General features: G+C 39.6%; 3 protein-coding genes across 10 annotated transcripts; 2 read left to right on the forward strand and 1 right to left on the reverse strand.

Moving 5' to 3' along the window:
- The first annotated feature begins 996 nt into the window (after positions 1-996).
- On the forward strand, positions 997-11,125 carry LOC109192416 (protein RNA-directed DNA methylation 3). Of its 7 annotated transcripts, XM_019343050.1 has the most exons (22): positions 997-1,231; positions 2,190-2,443; positions 2,602-2,757; positions 2,895-3,053; positions 3,233-3,316; positions 3,651-3,718; positions 3,800-4,138; positions 4,255-4,306; positions 4,381-4,539; positions 4,668-4,811; positions 4,916-5,021; positions 5,098-5,250; positions 5,326-5,380; positions 5,477-5,538; positions 5,966-6,038; positions 6,717-6,756; positions 6,868-6,922; positions 7,177-8,715; positions 8,809-8,968; positions 9,008-9,888; positions 10,057-10,401; positions 10,805-11,125. In XM_019343050.1, exons 1-21 carry the CDS (start codon positions 1,030-1,032, stop codon positions 10,386-10,388), a joined length of 5,073 nt encoding a protein of 1,690 aa, XP_019198595.1. In that variant the 5' UTR covers positions 997-1,029; the 3' UTR covers positions 10,389-10,401; positions 10,805-11,125. The 7 variants fall into 7 exon arrangements, with proteins under 7 accessions (XP_019198595.1, XP_019198592.1, XP_019198594.1 ...); XM_019343047.1 differs by having other exon boundaries at positions 8,809-9,888; XM_019343049.1 differs by having other exon boundaries at positions 7,177-8,091; positions 8,206-9,888.
- Positions 11,126-12,285: 1,160 nt separating this feature from the next.
- LOC109192417 (serine/threonine protein phosphatase 2A 57 kDa regulatory subunit B' beta isoform-like) lies at positions 12,286-16,367 on the forward strand. Of its 2 annotated transcripts, XR_002056101.1 has the most exons (4): positions 12,286-12,370; positions 12,601-13,870; positions 15,099-15,543; positions 16,319-16,367. XR_002056101.1 is itself a non-coding variant. In XM_019343052.1 (3 exons), the coding sequence occupies exons 2-3, from the start codon at positions 12,716-12,718 to the stop codon at positions 15,405-15,407; spliced, it is 1,464 nt and encodes a 487-aa protein (XP_019198597.1). In that variant the 5' UTR covers positions 12,286-12,370; positions 12,601-12,715; the 3' UTR covers positions 15,408-15,830. The 2 variants fall into 2 exon arrangements, 1 of the variants encoding a protein (XP_019198597.1); XM_019343052.1 differs by lacking the exon at positions 16,319-16,367 and having other exon boundaries at positions 15,099-15,830.
- Positions 15,871-20,943, reverse strand: LOC109192418 (probable pectate lyase 5). The gene is made up of 5 exons (XM_019343053.1): positions 20,502-20,943; positions 19,582-20,287; positions 18,702-18,893; positions 18,341-18,552; positions 15,871-16,148 (listed from the first exon to the last, which is right to left on the reverse strand). The coding sequence occupies exons 1-5, from the start codon at positions 20,645-20,647 to the stop codon at positions 15,959-15,961; spliced, it is 1,446 nt and encodes a 481-aa protein (XP_019198598.1). The 5' UTR covers positions 20,648-20,943; the 3' UTR covers positions 15,871-15,958.
- Between the last annotated feature and the right edge of the window lie 1,640 nt (positions 20,944-22,583).

Raw genomic sequence — 22,583 nt, forward strand, 5'->3', positions numbered from 1 at the left:
CATTCTCCCCAAAATATTCACTGATAATGTTGCTCTTAGCTTGCTGGCACTTTTTTTTTTCTTTTTTTTTTTTCTCTTTAAAAAGTTTTATAAGCGTAATATCATATGTGAAAATCCATCAGGTTGCCCCTTGGCCATTGGTATTGCAACCAAGGAGCTCCATTTAAGACTTTTTTTTTTTTTTTTTTTTTTTTTTTTTTTTGGCAAGGTGAATTTGATTCATGCCACAGACATTGGTGGTTTATGTTTGGGTTGGGTTCATTATGTAAAATATTGTACTTATGTCTTAAAATTATATTGACTCGATTTATCTCTTTATGAGTCTACAAATTTATTTTACAGGTCATGATATAGTATGACGAAGTTGATAATCTATGGTATACAAAAAATTAATTGTTCCTTGGGGTTGGTTGCATGTAGTCGTTTGTTGCTTGGCTTGATATAACGACGGAAGGGAGCATTGTGGTGCTTCGAATCCTACTGAAAATATGAATGAGATAAAAAGAAGCTCCCTTGTACATGTATTAAAATTATAATATATGTGATTTACCTCTACAGTGTCTTTAGAAGTTGAGTTGCGTAGACTTAGGATTAATTCGGTATATAATCTGAATATATGGATATATTATTAAAAAAAAAAGTGTTCACCCGGTTTGCTTTTATTACTATGCAATAAAAGAGCATAAAAAGAAGAGTTCTCCCTAAAAAAAAAAAGGGTTTAAAAACCCTCAATTGACATATTTGTCCCTTATGGTACTTGAGTAAAAGTGTAAAACACACATAAGTGAAGTTTCAAAAAGTAGTAGTATAAGTGTATAACAACCTTACAAAGTACTCAGGAAATGCTAATGACAGGAAGGTCATTTTGATCAATTCGAAGGGTATTTTCGAGAGCTTCCGTGTAGGGACTAGGGGTATCGCAAACAGTGCCCCACTGCCTGCCTACCTGATTGCCAGGTGCCTCCGTCTATTTACAATTATAAAACGTTACAACTGAACACTCCTCACTCTATTTTCGTCGATACGAAAATGGTCTCGTCGAAGGGCAAGGAGAAGGTCGGCGCCGGCGACAAGGCCGGGGCCGGCAAGCGGAAGATCGATCTCAGCGGTGGAAAGGATGACGACAAGACCGGCAAAAGGAAGAGGAACGACGTCCTTCAGTTCTTCGAAGACAGCGCTTTCGAGGTCGGAGAGGACGAGTGTAGTGACGATTCTGACTTCTTCGACACTGGTATATGAACAATTGACAACGTCGATTTTCTATTTCCGCTACTGCATTTTTGTTTCTACCTTTTTTGTTTTGGTAATTGTTACAAAACTAGGGTTTCAGTCAATGTTTCGGGGTTTTTTCCCCTGTAATTTTTTAGCTAATTTTTTTTACTGCATTGGGTTTGGTGCATGTGCTTTCATTTTTCTAGGGTTTACTGTGATGTTGAAGAATCAGGGATGTTGGTCTTATTAGGAAATGGTGTTGAATTTGGAGCTTTAGTTTGAGAAAATTTCCGTTTTGGTTCTTCATTTTTTGTGTTAATGTATTTATTTTGTTTGATATTTGTTTGTCTTTTTATGGAGCTGTAGGTTTTGTGTGTGTGCGCCTGCTAACTGCATCATTTTATTGATATGTAGTTGCAGTTTGGTATTCATTTATCTTCTGTCTTTTAAGGAGCACAAGCTGTGAATTACTTCTTAAATTAATATGTTGTGTTTCGTGTTCACTTCTATCTATATAGTAGGTTTGGGCTAAAATTTTGATAAGTAACATAAGTCTAACCTAGACTACTTCTAATGTTGCAAGTAGGAAGCATTAGTAATTACCTAGCATGTGCATAACATACTACCTTATTATTTAATTTATTTCCTTTCATCACTTGTACTTTTATTGAACCATGAATTTGTAGTTATATGCCTTGGCGCAGGAAATTAACTGCCAACTGTTGTTTCATTTTTACCTTTTACAACACAAAACATATAACTGTTAAATTGTAAGGGATGAGTCTGTTCTGGAGCCTTATGGAATGCTAAAAAGTTAATTTAGCTGTTTATTATGTATAGAGAAATGGTTACAAACTTGGCATATGTACTCTTAACAGTATATTATATTTTAATATATGTACTAACTGCCCCATCTATATATGTGGATGCATTGATTCATTCCAATGGTATTAATTTACTAGTCTTTGGAAATTTAGATTTTATTGATGATGAATTTGGCACTGATGATGGAGTCCAGAAGCAACATGAGAAAGCCCCTGTTTTCCCTTTAGTACCTAAGGAGGAGGAAATGGATGAAGAAGAGTTGGAGAAAATGTTGAGAGAGCGCTACAAAGCTGGTTCTAGCTTTGTTAAATTTGCAGAAGATGGATATGAAAAGAAAGGATCAATTCAAGAGGACATATCTGTGCCCTCCACCAAGGACCCGACTATATGGAAAGTCAAATGCATGGTATATGTTTTTCCGATAATAATTTTTTGGAAAATAGTTTTTGCATAATCATGTTTCTTAGCAATAACTTTTCTTCCATTTTTCCCTTCAGGTTTCTCACTTTCTTGTGTGCTCTTATTTTCAACTTTCTAGTTATGCAATTTGATTGTGAACTGTAGGTTGGTCGTGAAAGGCATTCAGCTTTCTGCCTTATGCAGAAATATGTGGACTTGCGAGTTCTGGGAATGAAGCTCCAAATAATCTCCGCTTTTGCTCTTGATCATGTGAAAGGCTTTGTTTATATTGAAGCAGATAAACAGTTTGATGTTAACGAGGCACTTTTCCTATTCTTCCTGATATTATTTCTCTACAGTTTTTTGATTGATGATTATTAGTGAATGGATGCTTATTGATTTTCAGAAGTGTTCTGTGCTGGTTTTATTCTGTAACTCAAGGAACCATTTGTGTGCAGGCTTGTAAAGGGCTCTGCACTATATATTCCAGTCGGATGTCTCCAGTTTCAAGGAATGAAATTTCTCAACTGATATCAGTACGGAGCAAGTGCAATGGAATTTCTGAGGGCATGTGGGCTCGTGTCAAGAATGGCAAATACAAGGGGGATCTAGCGCAGGTGCTTTGAATTTGTTTTTCGCTGTGATTGGTTGTTATTTGATTGCAATATCAGTACTCTATTCTTTATATATATATATATATATATATGTATGTATGTATATATATATTTATCATGCTTTTAATTGTCAAAAGAGAGTTTTTACAAATATGCTGATTGTTTCAAAAATGACCATGTAGGTTGTGGCAGTGAATGATGTACAGAAGAAAGTCACAGTGAAGCTGATTCCAAGAATAGACTTGCAAGCACTGGCTGAGAAATTTGTAATAAACTGTTTTTTTTTCCCCCTCATAAACGCCTGTTTTATTCCTCATTGCTTGCTTAGAGAAATATTGAGTAGCTAATTACATATGCTTTGGGATTTCTAAGACCCTTTAAATGTAACTTTACTGCTAAGAATCCATTGATCTCTGTATTAGGTAGACGATTATTGGAGCTCAAAGGTTATTTCAATAATTGAAAGCCATGCAATATTCAATATTAATAGGCTGATAGTGCCAATACTTAAGTGAATTCATTATAATATTTGTATTTGCAATTTAAACTTCATGGTTGATCTTATCAGATGTGTGTGTTTATTTTAATACATATTTACAGGGTGGAGGAGTTGTTGCCAAGAAGGCTTGCATTCCAGCACCGAGGCTAATCCGCTCTACTGAGCTTGAGTAATATTTCTCACTTAATTTCTTTTTCTTCATTTGGTGGATTAACAGTATAAATGATCTTCTCCCTTGTTAAAATTGTAGGGATTTTCGTCCTCTCATCACATATCGCAAGGATCGTGAGACAAACCAGATGGTTGAAGTTCTTGATGGAAAGATGCTGAGAGAAGGCTATTTATATAAGAAGGTGTCTATTGACTCTTTGTGCTTCTGGGGTGTAATGCCTTCTGAAACTGAGCTCCTGAAGTTTGAGCCTTACAAGAATGATGAACCCCAAGATACCGAGTGGCTTTCCCAGCTCTATGGTGAGCGAAAGAGAAAACGAACAATTAAGCATGACAAAGGGAATGGGAAAGGTGGTGAGAAAGGAGAGGGTTCATCAAACTCAAACAATTTTGAAGTAGATGATCTTGTGTTTTTTGGGTAGGTATGCTGCTTGGTATTGGTTATGCCATATCCTCATGGTGCATATTTTGATCTTGTTGGGTGTGTCATGTGTGTCCCTCCCTTCTCATAATTTTTTTTCCTGGTTATGGCAGTCGCAAGGACTTTGGCATTATCATTGGCACTGAGAAGGAGAATGTGTATAAGGTACATTACGCACTCTGCTCTCGTCTATCATTCTCTCACTGAATGGTTTCTCATTAATGCTTCATTTGTTTCAGATCATGAAAGAAGGTTCAGAGGGACCGGTGTTAGTGACTGTTCAACTTCGTGAACTAAGAGCAGCATGCTTTGATAGAAAACTGTTCACCGTAAAAGATCAACATAAAAATACAATTTCCATTAATGACATTGTCAGGGTTTTGGATGGTCCATCAAAGGTTTAGTTTTTATTTTTATTTTTATTTTTATTTTTATTTTTTATTATACAGAGAGCACCATTTCTTTGTTCATTTAGGTTCTGCCATTTTGAAGCTAACAGTTGTGCGGATCTATCAACCTTTGCCAGGATAGACAAGGGATTGTTAAGCAAATCTACAAAGGTGTCATCTTTCTGTATGATGAGATGGGTGAGGAACATAACCGGTATGTCTGTGTTAAAGCTCCGGTGTGTGAAAGAATTTCCCGTAGCCATGGTTTATTGTCTGGGAAGGTTTGTTTGTTTCCAAAATGATCCCTTTATTTGCAACATTTGCACCCCCTTTTCCAGACATTGACATAAACTTTTCACTCTTTGCTTCTTTTCTATTTTATTAGGAAAGTGAGGCTGGACCATCTTCAGGTTTTGCTGAAACCCCATCATCTCCAAATACCCCATTGTCACCTAAGAAACCTTGCAGAGAGAGGGGTGATAACAGTAACTGTATGTCTTCATACTTCCTTTCAGTTTGATTGATTAGATTAAGAAGCTGATGTGCATATGTGCTATAATGATTCAGTTTCTCGTGGGGATAAAGATGGACTATTATTCTCTGTTGGTCAATCAGTCAGAATACGTGTTGGTCCTCTGAAGGGATTTATCTGCCGTGTCTTGGCTGTACGTCAATCTGATGTCACTGTTAAACTTGATTCACGGCAAAAGATTCTTACAGGTGTGATGACTTAATTTGATTTACTTTCAGTGCTTTGCCTAAGGTGTGTACTCAAGGTTTTTCATATATTTGTAGTTAAAAGCGAGCATCTCTCTGAGGTTCATGGAAAGTCTTCTACCATTTCTTTGGGGTATTGTTACATCTAACCTGAATGATCTGCAGTTGACTGTTTCCCTTTTGTTTTTTAACTTCAGATTCCTGTTAATTTATTCTTTCCTATTTGCAGTAGTGCTGATCCAGAGGCTGCAAAACAATTTGATCTGCTTGGAGCACAGGATGGTTCAAGAGGTATGAAGCACAGAAGCAGTAGTGCTTCTGCTCAGCTAAGTGCAAAACATGTTATTTACTTTAGAAAACAAAGCTTTTAAAGTTTGTGTTCATCCTCAGTTCTTTCTTCCCCCCTGCCTTTCCATAAGATTATTTCTTGTGCTGAGTTAGCTTATTGATATTTAGACTAATACACTGTTAAATATTTCCCACAGATAGTGAGCTCTTCTCTATGTATAGAGTTATAGATAGATTCCTTCCATAGTTTCAAACTCTTCCTCTACAACTACTAAAGCCTTTCAATTCTATTGTCTTTTCAGCCCTTTCATCAACATCTTTCCCTGTACTGTATCTTGCTTGATTGTGTTTGGCCTGCGTTTTCTTTTGGTTTCCTTTTTGGAAATTATAATATCTGTATCATGTATTAATGATCTCATTTGTTTTGAAGATTGGACTTCTGGAGGGGTACCAGCTGCTGCACAAGATGATAATTGGAATGCAGGATTGTCATCAAGTGAAAGGTTGGCATCATTGCTTAGTTTCTTCTTGCTCTACATTATAAAATTCAATACCTATGCAGGAGAAATTTCTTGGTGAACTTGTACATTTGTTAGTTTACTCCCTGCGGAATTCTCAAGATGCTCAGTGGAACATAACACACTTGAATACTTGTAAATTTTTTGCTTTTGGTGTATTAAAATCTTTACTAGACTTTACATTTCTTAAAAATCAGTATTCACTATTGTATCAGGTGTAATACACCCAAGTGCACTAGTCTCCATGCATCGTCCCCTTTAACATTAGTACATAAATGTGGAAAGACCATAAATATGAAACTGCAAGGACACAACATTCTGAAATAATTTCAGACCAGAAATCTGGGATATAATCATTTTGTGTTCGATTCCTTCTAGCAACAAGGAATCTGGGATATAATCTTTAATCATGGATATTGTGATTTTATTGGTTTGCATTTACAAACCCTTAGTTGGAGCTCACCACTTCTTTCATCATTTGTTAAATGTGTTGTGATGTTTGAATATGTTGTGAATCAGTAATTTATGTTTGTGGCATAGCTAGATATTCTTTTACCATGTGACATTTACATTTCCTTTTTGGTTCTTGTGTTGGTATTTGATTGCCGTGTTGAATCCTTCATAAAACTGAATTTGTTACTAAAATCTGGCACTTTTTTACAGGAGCTCTTGGCCTTCTTTCCCTGCATCAAGCAGCTTAACTGTACGTATACGGTTACAATCTAAATGTTCTCAACTTCCGTCTTAATTCGTTAGTTATCTTATGCTCTCCATTTTTGTGATCACTTCATGACAAAGTTTCTTCATTATACAGACTCAATTGGATCCTAATTCCATAAGTTCTATCACTGCAGTTGATGTGAATAATGGTATGATTACTGATTTACTGTGCAACTGTTTTTTTTCCCCAAAGGAAAAATTACATTTCTATTTGGAAATATATTTTGGTTAAGTGCTAATGGTATCAGTTTTCAGTATGTTCTTTGTCAAAATCCAAAATAAATCAAGATTACTTTCTGCAATATCTCTGAAAAATGGCTTTCCTATCTCTTAGTAGAAAAAGCTTCCATTTATTAAATTTCTATTCTTACCTTCTTTTTTTTCCTGCACGTTGGTGTACAAGATGCTGGAAATTCTGCTTGGGATAGTGGTACAACTCAAAATAAGAATGCATCATGGGGTGCATCAGGAGTCTCTGAGAAAAATGTTGCTGATGCTGGACAAGATAGTGGCTGGGGAGGGAGTGATAGTTGGAAGAAAAGTGTTTCCACTACAGGAGTTGGTAGCAGTAGTTCTGATAGTTGGGGGAAATCACTTGAAGAAAGCACAAACAAGAACAATGCTTCCAACTGGGGTGCTTCTGGAACCACACCAGGGAAAGAAACTAGTGGGAACTGGAATCAACCTGAATCAGGTGGTGGGTCTAGTTGGGGCAAACCTCCTGTGGGTTCTCAAGGTAAAGAGACTATTGTTGGAAACAGTGATGCTTGGGACAGCAAGGGAGTGGCATCTAACTCCTTATCTGGTCCAGTTAGTGAGAGTAAGGGATGGGGCAATGCTGGTAGTTCACAGGATGGCGGGTCCACTTGGAGCAAACAAGATGCAGGATCTTCTTGGAATAAGAAGGAAGATAAATCTTCATGGGCAAAACAAGGAGGGGCTCAACCTTCTTGGGGCAAACAAGACAGTAAGATACCTGATAGTTCTGGTGGGGGTGATGGTGGATCTTCTTGGGGAAAGCAGGAGGGTGCATCATGGGGCAAACAAGATGGGGGATCTTGGAATAAGAAGGAAGATACTTCATGGAATAAGCAAGGTGGAGGACCATCCTCAGGCCAGCAAGCCAACAAGGGTGGTGGGTCTTGGAACAAACAGGAGGGTGGATCCTCATGGGGCAAACAAGATGGGGGATCTTGGAATAAGCAAGGCGGAGGACCATCCTCAGGCCAGCAAGCCAACAAGGATGGTGGGTCTTGGAACAAACAGGAGGGTGGATCCTCATGGGGCAAACAAGATGGGGGATCTTGGAATAAGCAAGGTGGAGGACCATCCTCAGGCCAGCAAGCCAACAAGGATGGTGGGTCTTGGAACAAACAGGAGGGTGGATCCTCATGGGGCAAACAAGATGGGGGATCTTGGAATAAGAAGGAAGATAAGTCTTCATGGAATAAGCCAGGTGGAGAGACATCCTGGGGCCAGCAGGGTGACAAGGATGGTGGGTCTTGGAGCAAACAGGAGGGTGGGTCATCTTGGAAAGGAGGTGAATTTGGGAATAAAGATGGTTCAGATCAACAAGGAAGCTGGGGTAGGGAAAGCACATTCGATGGCGGACGTGGTTCTGGCGGCAGAAGAGGAAGGGGTGGCGGCAGAGGAAGAGACAATTTTGGAAGAGGTAGAGGTAGAGGAAGATCTTTTGATCGAGGTGAGTCAAGCAGCTGGGGCAAGGAAGGTGAAGATAATAATGGATCAGGATTTGCTGGGGGATCTAGTTGGAAAAGTTCTCAGGAAAGTTCTTGGGGTAAAGTCACATCAAGTACAAGTTGGAAAACTGATCAATCAGAGAAGCAAGAGGGATCAGGATTTGCTGGGGGGCAAACTAGTTGGAAAAGTTCTCAGGAAAGTTCCTGGGGTAAGGTAACATCAAACGATGAAAACAATAAGGATGGTTGGGGTAATCTAAATGCATCTGGGAAGAAGCAAGGATGCGGCACAGTGGAAGAGGCAGGTGAAAGTAATAAATGGCTCAGCAATAAACCAAGTTCGGGTTGGGGAAGTACTCAATCAGAAAAGACAGAAAGCAACAAAGCTGGATCAAGTTTGGGTTGGGGAAGTAATCAATCAGAAAAGACTGAAAGCAACAAAGCTGGATCAAATTCGGGTTGGGGAAGTAATCAATCAGAAAAGACTGAACGAGATAAAGATACTGCTTTTAATAAATCGTCTGATTGGCAGAGTGAAGGTGGCTGGAATGCTGCCAAACCTTCTGGTGAAAGCCAGTCATCTAGTTGGAACAGAAAAGCATCTACCAATGACGAAAAAAATACGAGTGGAGCTGATGGGTGGAGCACAGGTAAAGGAAGTGGTTCTGAAACTAATCAGTCATCAGGTTGGAATAAAAAATCTAGTGACGGTGGTGGAATTGGAGATGCAGTAAGTAGTTGGGGCAATAATGAACAATCTTGGAAAACTAGCAATTCCTCTGCAGGAAATCAGTCATCTGGGTGGAAGAGTGAAGGAAGCCAGGATCCTAATGCTTGGAGCAGCAAAAGTAACTGGAACTCAGGAAGTGGCTTTGCTGGGGATGAACAGCAGCCTGACGGTTCTAATGAGAGGGGAAGAGGTGGATGGAGGGGTGGCCGTGGTGGATCAGATAGGGGAGGCTTTCGAGGTAGAGGCCGATCAGATAGGGGAGGCTTTCAAGGTAGAGGTGGATCTGATAGGGGTGGCTTTCGTGGTAGGGGTGGCTTTGATAGGGGTGGATTTGGGGGTAGAGGGCGTGGGAGAAGAGATCAGAGTGGTGAATGGAACAACAGAAATGATTTTGGCGATGGTAAGCCCAGTTGGAGCAATGGGTCAGGCAGTGATCCTGCTAGCTGGAAAGCTAGTGATGGTAGTGGAAGTTGGAATGAAGGTGGCAGTGGAAAAGGTCAGTGGCAGAGTTGGTCTGCAGGTGGTAGCACATCTAAAGCAGATGGACATAGCTCGGAAGCTGGTGGATGGAACAATAGAAATGACTCCGGGGATGGTAAGCCTCCCAGCTGGAAGAATGGATCAGGCAGTGATGCTGGAGGTTGGAAATCCAGTGATAATAAGGGGAGTTGGGGAGGCAGTGAGAAAGGCCAGGGCAGTGATAATAAGGGGAGTTGGGGAGGCAGTGAGAAAGGCCAGGGCAGTGATAATAAGGGGAGTTGGGGAGGCAGTGAGAAAGGCCAGGGCAGTGATAATAAGGGGAGTTGGGGAGGCAGTGAGAAAGGCCAGGGCAGTGATAATAAGGGGAGTTGGGGTGGCAGTGAGAAAGGCCAGGGGCAAAGTTGGTCTGCAGCTGGTAGCACATCTAAAACAGATGGACATGTCTCAGAAGCTGGAGGATGGAACAAAGGGTCTAGCACAAATGCTGCTGGAGGTGATGCTAGTGCCAGTAAATGGTCTACCCAAGAGAACACTTCAGGAAATCTGAGCTCATCTTGGAATTCAAGCCAATCAACTGCTTCTGGACTTGAAAAATCCAAAGAAGCATGTGGAGCTACTGAAAGTGGAGGGCCTGCCGATGCATGGGGCAAGGCATCTAGCTCTTGGGGCAAAGGGAGTGATGGAGCTGGCAAGGGAGGGTGGTGATGGCTCCTGAAAGGTAATTTTATTGACTTGAGCACCTTCCATTGTCTTTTAATTGATTTTGAATATGAGTGATGGAAATGAATAAATGATTTTGAATGTTTGAATTTTTTCAATTGGGTTTGAAACTTTTTATTTTCCAGTAGTATCCAACTGACCCTAAATTATACCTTGATATTTCACAATTTCATTCCTGCCCCTTCTTATTATATGTATTTGTTACATTTACTTGTTAGTTAGTGATCTTATCAAAATTGTTGTCTATTAAATCTGAACAAATTGATCTTTACATGCTGGACTTTGAGCGCGTTCTTGAGATTCTTGTTTGTTGACTCCAACATTTGCTGTATTATGTAGTCCTTGCTCAAAAGGTGTTTACAACTATACTATTCTTGTGACTTCATTGTCTTCCCCTTCAGGTGTGTTGCTTGACGTGGGGATGGCCATGCTTGGTGAGGGATCATCTTTTTAATTCTGCCTTAGTTGTAAATGGCCTGTCTAGGGAAGCCATATTGAAACCCAGAAGTTTAGTTTTTTAACCAATTGGGGTTATGTACATTTTGGAACAAAGCTTCGTAGATGCTAATTACTCCGTTTCAGTTCTACTTCCAATCTCGTTTCTTCATCTCCAGACTTACCAGCATACTTTTATAATAAATTGTATGTAAACCTTGGAAAGTTGACTTCCAATTCTCTTCCTGACGTTTGATGGTTTTATTTAAGGCATGGCTTTACTGCTATATTATAACAGAGCAATCCTTAATTACTTATTTTGGAAAGTCTATACTTGTCATTCTTGAAGTAGTTGAAATTTATTACTATTTTACTGGAAAGAGTGATTGCTATGTTAATATTACACACCACTGTTCAAACCAATTGAATTAATATTGCACATTACTGATCAAACTAGCTGCGCAGGCATCACCACATCATTATAGTAGCATTGTCACTTGCAAGTTCTGGCTATGTATTTGTTTGGGTTACTTTCTTTTATTTAGCAAGATAATTACTAAAGCCGCTGATCTTGGATGAATGTAGCTGATTCGAGCTTAAACCTTAATCACAATTTGGTAAAACATAGGAGGGTGAAGTTAGTTCAGTTGGTCGCTCATCAGTGTGTAATATCAGAGTTTTTTACTGAAAACCTGAAGCATAAGTTAGGATACTTCAATCATATTTCGTTTTGTTCTAGTGTTTGGTAGAGCATGGAAAATGGAAGTCAACCGAAAATCACTTCCACTCAATGGAAAAACACGTGTTTTAGTCTCCATTTTTCTTCTCCCAAACTTTATTCTACCTAACCTTGCCAACCCGTTGCCGTCGTCATCGCTGTTAGCCTCCGCCATCGATCGTCGTTCATCATCAATAACCATGTCATTGTTGTCGCCACGCCTAGCGCCACCATCATCAGCCGTTGTCATCCCCCGTTGCGTAGCTGCTGTCTTCTTCAAGCTTGAAGGTAAGCCACCTTTGTTTCACAACCAGCACCAGCCGTCGATCTTCACACACCTCACAGTTCCCGTAGTTGCCGTCGTCGATCTCCGCATTACCATTGCTGATTTGTTGCAAAGAAAAAACTAGAAAAGAATTTGGACTGCGTTTAACTACCCGGTGTGGATTGTAGATAAATTTTAATAATAATAATAATATTCATAATTCTGCTCATTTTATAGAAAATGAATCAAACACATTAAAATAATTTTTGAAATGCAACTAAACACTATAAAAATTATTTTCTTAAAAAATACTCATTAACACATCCTAAAAAATAATGTCTAGAATAGGAATGGAAATGGAAATGGCACTAGCTAGCACTAGAGTATGGTGTTTCATGTTTGTGTTTGGTACCTTAATAATAAAATATTTATATATATACTCCGTATATATTACTCCCTTGTAGTACACAACAAAGTTACACATGTTAGCTGCTGCCTCCCTCCCTCCATTATCATCGGATCTCTCTTTTTCTCATTCTTCATCATCAGGTACCTCTCCTCACTCTCTCTTTCCTTCTTCTAATCTCACTACTTTTCGTCTATATAAACTTTGTATTTGATTTACTTTCTGCATTAATTACTCTATATTCAACTTCACTCCCTATTTAATGTCTGTCAGTCATGCCTAAGATTCTCTTACTCAACACTTTTCCTTTTTAATTCAACTTCGGCGACCGTCATTTCTTCGCTTTACACCATTTTCCCTAATTCATTTCCAGGAATGTGTTTTGGTTTTGAATTTGATCGATCGATTGTTATGAATGATTGAGCATTACAGTGTGTGGTGAAATCCACCGTTTTGCCTAATTTCGGGATCACTTGCACTAATTAATCATGTTAAGCAAAATAATTAAACGGAAAAAGGGTTTGAAATCGGAAGGAGCTGTGATTCCGGCACCCTCCCCGCCTGATGTGGTTTGTAATCACGCTTCGCGTATAGCCGGCACGCCTGATGGAGGGAATGCCAATAGCGCTTCCGGATTAGCTGAATCGCAGTCGCACGTTGTGTGTTTGGCCAATGCTCCGCCCAATCTGGCGGTGGAAGTGCTTCCGTTGTTGAAGGAGGTCTCGCCGGCGCAACGCCATTTCGTGTTCGTCCGCAAGCTCCAAATTTGTTGCTTGCAGTTTGACTTCACGGATACTGTCAAGTCTGCGCGTGAGAGGGAGATCAAGAGGCAAATGCTGTCGGAGCTTATTGATTTAGTGCACACTGGATCCTGTAAAATGAATGAAATAATGCAGGGAGATTTGGTTAGGATGATATCGGCCAACATTTTCCGGTGTCTGCCCCCTCCGTCTACTGCTGGGGCTGACGGTGGTGATCCCGAGGAGGATGACATGTTCATGGACCCGTCCTGGCCTCATTTGCAGCTCGTGTACGAGCTGCTTCTCAGATATGTGCTGTCAGCTGAAACTGATATCAAGGTTGCCAAGCGGTATCTGGACCATACGTTTATGCTGAAGTTGCTTGACCTGTTTGATTCAGAAGATTCCAGAGAACGGGAGTATTTGAAGACTGTTCTTCATCGTATATATGGGAAGTTCATGGTTCATCGTCCATTTATAAGGAAGGCAATAAATAATATCTTCTACAGGTTTATATTCGAGACGGAACAGCATAATGGGATTGGTGAGTTGCTGGAAATTCTCGGGAGTATAATAAATGGGTTTGCAACACCAATGAAAGAAGAGCACAAGTTGTTCCTTGTCCGAGCACTGATTCCACTCCACAAGGCTAAGTGTGTTGCTGATTTTCATCAACAATTGTCATACTGCATTGTGCAGTACGTTGAGAAGGACTATAGATTGGCAGATATCGTCATTAAGGGTCTGCTGAAGTACTGGCCTGTTACTAATTGTAGCAAGGAAATTCTCTTTATCGGTGAGCTAGAAGAAATTCTCGAACTTACACAGCCTGCTGAATTTCAACGGTGCTTGGTTCCTCTTTTCAAACAAATTGGACGATGCCTCAATAGCTTCCATTTCCAGGTTTGGCAATTTATTATCCTTCAAATATTTTGTATGCCTCCAAGTTCATGGCACAGAACGTTCTCAAATTATTTGGTTGACCCTTTCAATTTGCATAATGAAGAATCTAGCTTTGTGAACTTTTAACTTGTATATGTGATTGAAGGGAGTGCTAAACTTGATTTACGGAGTATATTATGACATACTATTATTGTGTTATACTTGATTCACCAAAGTATTAGTGCACAAGCTTGAAAGAAGTAAATGACATCAGGTATATGTAAGAGGTTAGGTGTGATGAAACTTTGAAATGGAAATAATAATAGATTGTGAAAGCCAAATAAGATAAGCAGTTGATGAGCAAGATGATGACACTTGGTCAATTTTTTTACTGATTTGGTCTCAGTTGCACTGCTAAGTCTGAAATTCTCATTTAAAGGAAGAACTCAAAAGAAAGCAATTGTAGTTAGAAACAAGTCTAGATTCATGTTAGCTTGTAAAAGTACCTTAATTAATTTAGACAATTAGAACATTTAGAAAGAAGGAAGATACTTGGGGAAATAAGGTATGACCATTTGTAAAAGTACCTTAATTAATTTAGACAATGCTTGGGGAAATAAGGTATGACAGTCTAACTTTTCGTAGATCTTGATGTAATTATATTCTGACATGATCTTCAATAATGGATGTGTCATTGTAGTGTAGTATAGTGTAGTCACATTCTCCAGCTGTAGTCTTTTGAGTGAACAAGGTTGCCTTTAGATATCGCAAAATATTATATGTACTCCCATTATACTCCCAACTTTTACTCCCGCAGTCCCGCACTTAAAATTTTGATGTAGACACATTTATAGTGCCCACATGAAGAAAATAGCCTATCGTGGTCCGCCACTTAAGGGAGTAAAATTTGAGAGTACATGTAGTATAACTCTTAGATATCATGCCTATACAGAGAGAAAAATGCAATCTCCCAAAGTTAGGTACATGCAAACAATCATGAGACATGGATGGTAGTGTTTCGTTTATAAGCTTTTCAGGTAATTTGCCTAAAGGACATTTAGGAGTATGGTTGTCCCTGCACTCTGGAATTTGGCCAGTGTACTTTAAAAGTTACTGTCTAAAGCCATGTATTTCATCCATCCTTTGTAACTTGGTTTTTGTCAGTTGGCTTTTTAATATGTCCTTATAAGTTCTTAATAGAGTTTTCAAAAATATGACACCACTATCTAAAAGTATTCATACTTGACAGGTTGCAGAGCGGGCTCTTTTTCTATGGAACAATGAGCATATAGTAGAACTGGTTGCGCTGAATCGGCGTGCTATTTTACCAATCATCTTTCAAGCATTGGAAAGGAATATGCAGGGCCACTGGAACCAGGCTGTCCATGGGCTGACCTCCAACGTCCGAAAAATGTTCCTGGAGATGGATGCTGAGCTATTCAAGGAGTGTCAAAGGAAGTATGAAGAAAAAGAAGCCAGTGCTGGAGAATTGGTAGAGCAGCGTGAGCTAAAATGGAAGAGATTAGAAGAAGCTGCTAAACGACGGGCTGGGGGATAAGACTAGTCCTGGTCTATCATTTATTTATTTATTTATTTTTGAGCTCTCTCATTCACAGGCTTAAACCGCCATATGCAGCTGGAGTACGGTCTCTGTGTCAAAGGAGATTTTCTCTTCTGCTTCAGCGAGACCAAAGGTATGGGTACAGGAGATTGTTTTTATCATCCTGTCTGTCATGACCAATTCAATATTTCTTGTTCAACTTGTCTTTCTAGATGAGCTCATTCTTTTAGACTTTTGGACAACAATAATTTTACTGGTGATTTTCGTTTTTGTGATTGACGACCCCTACCCTCATATTATCTAAAAGAGGGGAGAAATCAGTCCTAGGTTTCCTTTATTCATTCTCAGGAATCTCAGCTTCATAGGTTTTATTGTTGAAACTGAACACTGGATATTGAATTTTAACCACTTCTCCTTCTTGAGTAATTTTCTTCACTGCTATCAATCATGCACAAAAAAGTGAGGCAAATTTGCATTTCCTTTCATTGCTTCTTCAAAATGACAATAATATTTTTCTTGATTTTTTACATCAATAATTACAATGTTTGTCACAATTGCCCAGCTCCATTGGAGCAAATGTACAAAACTGAAATAATTAGAACAGACAAAAAGATGGTGGTGGTTGGGGTAGGGGGCGATGCTTTAGCGCCGCTCCCAAATATCATCCCAAAGAAGTCGTCACCACTACTGTGCGACTGGCTTGTGCTGGTAGTTGTCCCTCCATACATGTTGTTGTCCCTGCAATCAATGGCGATATGGCATATTGCCAAATAAGCATGACAAGATGACAGAAACATAGCTTAGTTATCTTAATAGAAAACACTTATTAAAGAAAGATGCCAAAATGATTGTGCATTTTATATTTTTATTCTGTGACTTTGTGATAAGCTTATGATTATATGATACAGATAAGCCCCTGGCCTACCAAAGTGGTTGAACTTTGAACAGATCTGTAAGAACCATTTTTTTTCTTTTACTTGCTAGTATTGATCTGAAATAGGGTGGGAGAAATTCAAAGAAAGTTGGACCATAGCTCTACCAAAGATAGATAGGTAAAGACATAGCATTCTTTTGTCAGAAAACCTTATAAATCTCATTTTGAATTTTGATGGATAATGACAGGTTAACAACATATTACCTAGTACATAGTTTCATTAAGCCTTAAAATTGCCTCAATTCACTAACCATTAATAGTCAAACAAGGCCATTATAATGTTCTATCTCACAACTAAAAGATAGCCGACAATGCTCGCACGGACAATTCAATTAGTTCTTGAGTGGTAGATTGGGGCAAAGACAAACGATTGAGCTCTGACAGGCGCAATGTGAAAGTTTTAGTGGACTTCTTGTGGGCACTAGACACTGGACCGAACTATGGGCTAACTAAATCATCGTGACACCCGAAAAGGGTCAATACAACTTGATCAGCTTTGAAGACTTACAACCCCACTAATGCAACTATACCAGCTACAAGCTAGCTGATAGTTGTCTATACTAGTGAAAAGAGGAAGAAGAGGGCCCCCCAATACATCAAGCAATTATAGAGGAAAAGGATGTGCCCCCACAAACAAGAAAAGCTGGCAAGCAAGAAAGCCCTGAACTGAACCACTTAAAATATAGCACACACAATACACCTAACATGACTTGGCCCTTAGGTTTGCCCTGTACACTTGAAAAGCAATTTTCCCATTAACATCAATCTTCATCAGCTAGCTGCTAGCCTATTGGTCATTTTCTTGTGTAGACAGAAGGACAAGGCTCCCACCCCCACTTGGAAGAGACTGTTTTTGCAGCATATTAAAGCCATTGTAATACCAGTCATACTACCTGGGAAACAATGGGCTTAGTGGTAATTCCCATAGTGTCTTCGCTTAGTCAAATCAGTAAACATTGAAGAATGGACAAACCCCACTTTAGCTCTTCCCAAGGTTTATTTTATTCTCCATGGCCATAAATGTTAAACTTCTATTACATATATATTTTTATTTTGCTTCTTATTTCCTAACCTAACATGGTAACATATATGGTAACACATAATTAATAATAGTAGACGGTTACCCTTTCAGTCAAGCCTATTACACACGACCTTCTTAGCGTAATTTACCTACTTGTATGTTTTGTAGATTCTTACACAAGAACAGTCGAGCCCATCACACACGATCTTCTAAGTGCAATTTATTCCACTTGTATGGTTTGTAGACTATTACAAGATATCACAGAAACAAGGTTGACCTAATGCGCACCTTTATATAGTAGGTGGGGATTCCCTTATTACCCAAAAATAATAGTACATAGCTCATGGGGCATACTCAAGTGTGCTCCCGGGGCAAAGGTCAGTAGAAAGGACAGTTAGAGCTAGTAAGTCAACAGTATTGACAGATATGAGGAGTGGTTCAATTACTACCAGTAACACAACTTGAAGTTAGATTCTCCATAGACTATCCATGTATTTGCCAGGGAGTCTATTTCCTTGTCTGATTGCTCAGACGATCCATGTGTTCGAATTTTGGTCTCTTTTTTTAAATACTGTTTACTAAACCATTGAACTAAGTCTATACGGAGAAAAAAACAAAAAACACTAATTCTAGATTGGTGTGTAGTGACACCCTGTCAGCCTAGATTCTGCATTGCTCACATGTATCTGCAAGCATTTATTCCACTGTTCCCTAACCTTTGTTTCTGTCTCACAGTCTCACACTATAATTTTAACGTTTCTTTTCACACTCCTTTCTCTTTCTAGAAATGGGCGACTGTGAGTCTGAAAAGTTCAGAATAAAACCCACCAAACAGGGCCCCTCCACTAGGGCCCTCGAAACGGAAAAAAACAATACTGAAAAGACTAAACTGCCCTAGGCTCTGACACAATGACAGTTGTTTCCCGTTGTAAAGTTGAGTGGGTGGGAAATGAAAATACGCGGAATCGTCCGTACCTGGATCCGCCGAGGCAACCGGCGTTCATGGTGATCCGGTCGACGAGCTCCGCCGACTTCGGCTCCAGGCTGGAGGCCTTTGCGTATTGCCCGGTCACGCGCGCGCCGTCGCCGGAAGGCACGAAGAATGCTCCGTTTACCATTATGTCCCCGTCCGTCCTCCAGTTCCAGTCACTCCACTCTCCCTCGTTTGTATCCACGCGCTTCGTCACCTGTCCCCACGCAAACACCTTTTAACGCACTTTACGGCCAGAAACACTATAGTTCCAACGGCGGCGCGTATACCACTCGCCACCGCTTGATTCTCTCTGTAAACCAATAAAAAAATTTCACGGAAAAATGATGGGAGAAAAAAGTTGACCTCCTTAGCACTAGCGTCCGCCGGCGCAGTATAGCGGTTGGCCTGGCTGTTAATGGTGGGGTTAGCGCTGCCGCCGATAGCATACATTTTCCATTCCGTGAAATCGTTGTTCACCACGTGTATATAACCCCGCCGGCACCGCGGCATCCTTTGCACTAATCCTTCCCCGAAGTAATTGAAAGCAATTGTTACCTGCACCATTGTTTTTCTTTGTTTAATTTTTATTGGATGAAGATAGAAATTCACACTTACTATTGAAAGTGTATGTATTGGGTAAATCTTGTGATTGTTTATAACTGATTAGCTGAACTTGTAACATAATCAATATCAAGTAAATAGGATACCAATAATTGATCGACTCAAAGAAAGGAATAATGTCAATAAATTGATCGTACAGGGAGTCAAATTTGTAACATTATGTGTTACCACTTATCAGAGTCGAACTTGTAATATTCTGTGTTACCAATAATTGACTGACCTAAAGTGAAGGGATTCCTTATACGCAGTAAGCAAATATCTAAGTGTTTATGGTTCACTTGAGTTACCATGATTTACAAATGCTTTATCGGGCCAGAGTGTAAGGGGTCTTTGAGGTTGGGAATTTAACTTTTTAGGAAGAATAATTGACTGACCCAAAGTAATAAGGTCAATAAATTGCTCTCCAGGTGGTTATGGTTTCGAGCTTTAGTAGAGGCAGTATTGACTCTTTGTGCTTTAATAGGTTGATAAATCACTCTCACTAAAAGTCGAATTTGTAATATTGTGATTACAAAATAAAGTTTAACCAAGTTGGTTGGATTAAGAAAGGGTAAAATTGTAAATTTTGTTAACGAGGCAAGGTTACCGGAAAAAGGAAGGGTAAAATGGTAAATTGACTGACCTGCATGCCGGAGTCCGGCAAGTATTTATCGTCGTGTCCCAGTAGCATAACCTCATCGTGGTGGGAGAAATAGCTGTTTGAGATGGTGATGGCGGTGGAGCCCATGATGGCGTCGACTAAGCCGTCGGTACAATGAGATAAAGCGCAGTGGTCGATCCAGATATTCCTGGACCCGAATATGGAGATGGCGTCACCGTCGGACTTGCTTCTGTACCCGACGTGCGTCGGGCTGGAGCGTATGTTAGTGTTGCCGGTGGGGACACAGTTGTAAATGTGCACGTTGTGGATGATGACGTTGCTGATGTACTGGAGGGTAATGCAGCCGCCGCCGGTGATGTGGACGTTGGCGCCGCGCCCGTCCACGGTCTTGTAGCTGTTGAAGATGAGCTCGTGCTTCAGCTTGATGGTCATGTCGGCGGCGAAGATGATCCAGAGGGGCTCCGTTTGGATCACGGCGTGCCGGAGCGTCCCCGGCTTCGGCTCTACCGTGTCCTCGTCGGAGGAGTCGGAGACTATGTAGATCTTGCCGCCTTTCCCGCCCATCGCCGCTTGCCCGAACCCAATGCCGCAGTCCGCCAGCCGCTGCCGGTTGCTCGCCCAGTCCCCTGCGCACCGCCAGCAGTCGTCGATGGGGTTTCCGGTCAGGCATTGGTCCTTCTCCGTCGTCGACACCAAGACCCTCCTCGAAACCGATTCATTAACTCTCCTGTAATTTGCAGACCAAGTGTTTGTGAAAATGCCAGAGTCAAAAAGCAGATTAAAATCAAGGTTTTTCTGTTCTGGAAAATAGAATGAGAACCAGATCGGGAAATGCCAAGAACTCTAAAACTCAGATTGGAAATCTGGTATAATGGGCAAAACCCATTCCAATCTGTAAGTAAGCTGTGTTAACAATGTCTGCACAAAATCTTCCATTTTACCTCTGAACTTCGTGAACCACAGCTTCAGGGTAGGGGTGTTGATGGGGGAGAGTGAGGTTGAAGGCGGCGGCGCTGATAAACGGAGGAGACAATGAGGTAAAGAGACAAAACAGGAAAATGGTGGTGGAACTGGGAAGAAACATCATCCTTGGATGAACAATCAGAAGGTTGTTGAAACTCCAGATGTTTTGCTCAATTGTTCATGAATGTTTGCTAAAGGTATGGGAGAATGTCGAGTTGCTTAAATAATCTAATCTATACTCAATAAAAATAAAATAAAATCAATCTTTAATGGACTAATTGGTGAAGAGGAGATTTTGGAGGTGGAAGAGAAGGCCGAAGAGGAGAGAGACTGTTTTCTCTGTTCTCTCAGCTTCTTCTTCTTCTTCTTCCTCTCTCTCTCTCTAAAGTTCCTTAGATTAAATGAAACTAGTTTGGATTTTCAGCTATCCAACGCTCGCCGCCCCCATAGCCCATTCCCACAATCCCATTTGGACATAACTTTTTTTTTTTTAAATGAATAAAAGAGTTAATACCATATGAGGTCCTCCGAGTATAGTGGTTTTGCCACGTTTAGTCCCAAACTTTCAAATTGACCATCTGTGGTCCTTCGACTTTTAAATTTAACCATTCGTGGTCCAAGTTAACCACCCATGGTCCTTAAACTATTAAATTTTAACCAACCATGGTCCTTTCAAGAGGACCATAGCTGGTTAAATTTCGAAACTTGAAGGACCATGGGTGGTTAACTTGGACCGCGAATGGTTAAATTTGAAAGTTGAAGGACCACATATGGTCAATTTGAAAGTTTAGGACTAAACGTGGCAAAACCATTATACTCGGAGGACCTCAGATGGTATTAAAGTAAAAGTATCTACTATTTGAATATGCGCTCGGGTAAAGCTCGTTTTGTAATCTTAATTGACAAAATATTACAAAAAGATAAATCAATTTATGTTGTTTATAGTTGATTAACTCAAATCAAAAAAGCTAATTGCCTATAACTTATTGGCTTAAACTAAGAGCCTCATCCTAAGATTTGGGGTTAATGTCAGATCAAATATGTTGGGTGGGAATCTTTTTAGATGTGGAGTAGGGATAATAGAAAATATATTTAGCCTACAAAGAGTTGGGTTCATATCGGGTGAAAAAAAAAAGTGTTGTGCGTGCTGACAACGCGCCTGGCACGCACTTGTTGCTTCCTTTATTTTTTTATTTATTTATTTATTTTTTCCTCCTGACATGAACTCAAATTACTCAACCTTTGTAGGCCAAATATATTTTCTATTATCCTTACTCCACATCTAGAAATAACTCAAATGGAGATAATTGATCTGACAATAACCCCTTAATAACTTTTATTATGGATGCTCTAAGAAAGCTAACATGTATTTTCAATAGGGAGTGAACTTAGGGTGTGTTTGGTTCGCATATAAAAATTGGAATCGGAATGAGAATCAAATAATACTTAGTAATGGTAATAGATTTTGGTGAAAGTATTTTGCATGTTTGATAGTAGGGTGGAATTAGAATGATTACATTGATGTTTGATTGTGTATGACCTTATAATGAGAATAAAGGTTTTAAAAATACAAAAAAAAAATCAAGACAATTGATCTTAATATAATGACATCTAAAACATCAATATAAACAACAACAACAAAAAAGCAAAACAAAAACCTAAAAATACTAATTCAAACTTAAAAATTAGATTACCAATGAGATGGAATGATACACATTTGTAATTAGCAAATGAGATTTTTAATTAAAGGGGCAATCAAATCTTATAATTGTATTTTAAAATATTGTCAACCAAACACTAATTATGATTTTAATTCTCATTAATAGTGTGTAAATTCATAAACCAAACACACTTTTAACATCTTGTAATTTTCAAGTTAATTACTTAACTATTGTCAAATTTAGGGTTTATAGTCCCTTAATTATTCAGAGGTAAAGACCTAGGATGTTGTAGTTTAAAGAGCTCCCGGCTCTAATATGTGCATGTATTGTCTCTTAGGGCAAAAAAGCTTATCTAGAAGGGATTCTAGGGGTAGCTTCTAGCCTTAGGGGCCCATTCGG

This window comes from Ipomoea nil, unplaced genomic scaffold, assembly GCF_001879475.1.
Source record: "Ipomoea nil cultivar Tokyo-kokei standard unplaced genomic scaffold, Asagao_1.1 scaffold1770, whole genome shotgun sequence".
Lineage (NCBI taxonomy): Eukaryota > Viridiplantae > Streptophyta > Magnoliopsida > Solanales > Convolvulaceae > Ipomoea > Ipomoea nil.

Excerpts from the sequence above, each read along its gene's own strand:
- LOC109192416 (XM_019343045.1), top strand. The coding sequence starts at position 1,030 with ATGGTCTCGTCGAAGGGCAAGGAGAAGGTCGGCGCCGGCGACAAGGCC. Across the intron at positions 2,444-2,601 it reads TATGGAAAGTCAAATGCATG|GTTGGTCGTGAAAGGCATTC; the intron begins GTATATGTTTTT and ends TGTGAACTGTAG. Across the intron at positions 2,758-2,894 it reads AACAGTTTGATGTTAACGAG|GCTTGTAAAGGGCTCTGCAC; the intron begins GCACTTTTCCTA and ends ATTTGTGTGCAG.
- LOC109192417 (XM_019343052.1), top strand. The coding sequence starts at position 12,716 with ATGTTAAGCAAAATAATTAAACGGAAAAAGGGTTTGAAATCGGAAGGA. Across the intron at positions 13,871-15,098 it reads TCAATAGCTTCCATTTCCAG|GTTGCAGAGCGGGCTCTTTT; the intron begins GTTTGGCAATTT and ends CATACTTGACAG.
- LOC109192418 (XM_019343053.1), bottom strand. The coding sequence starts at position 20,647 with ATGATGTTTCTTCCCAGTTCCACCACCATTTTCCTGTTTTGTCTCTTT. Across the intron at positions 18,894-19,581 it reads TGCCGGACTCCGGCATGCAG|GTAACAATTGCTTTCAATTA; the intron begins GTCAGTCAATTT and ends ACAATGGTGCAG. Across the intron at positions 16,149-18,340 it reads GGTTGCCTCGGCGGATCCAG|GGACAACAACATGTATGGAG; the intron begins GTACGGACGATT and ends CATTGATTGCAG.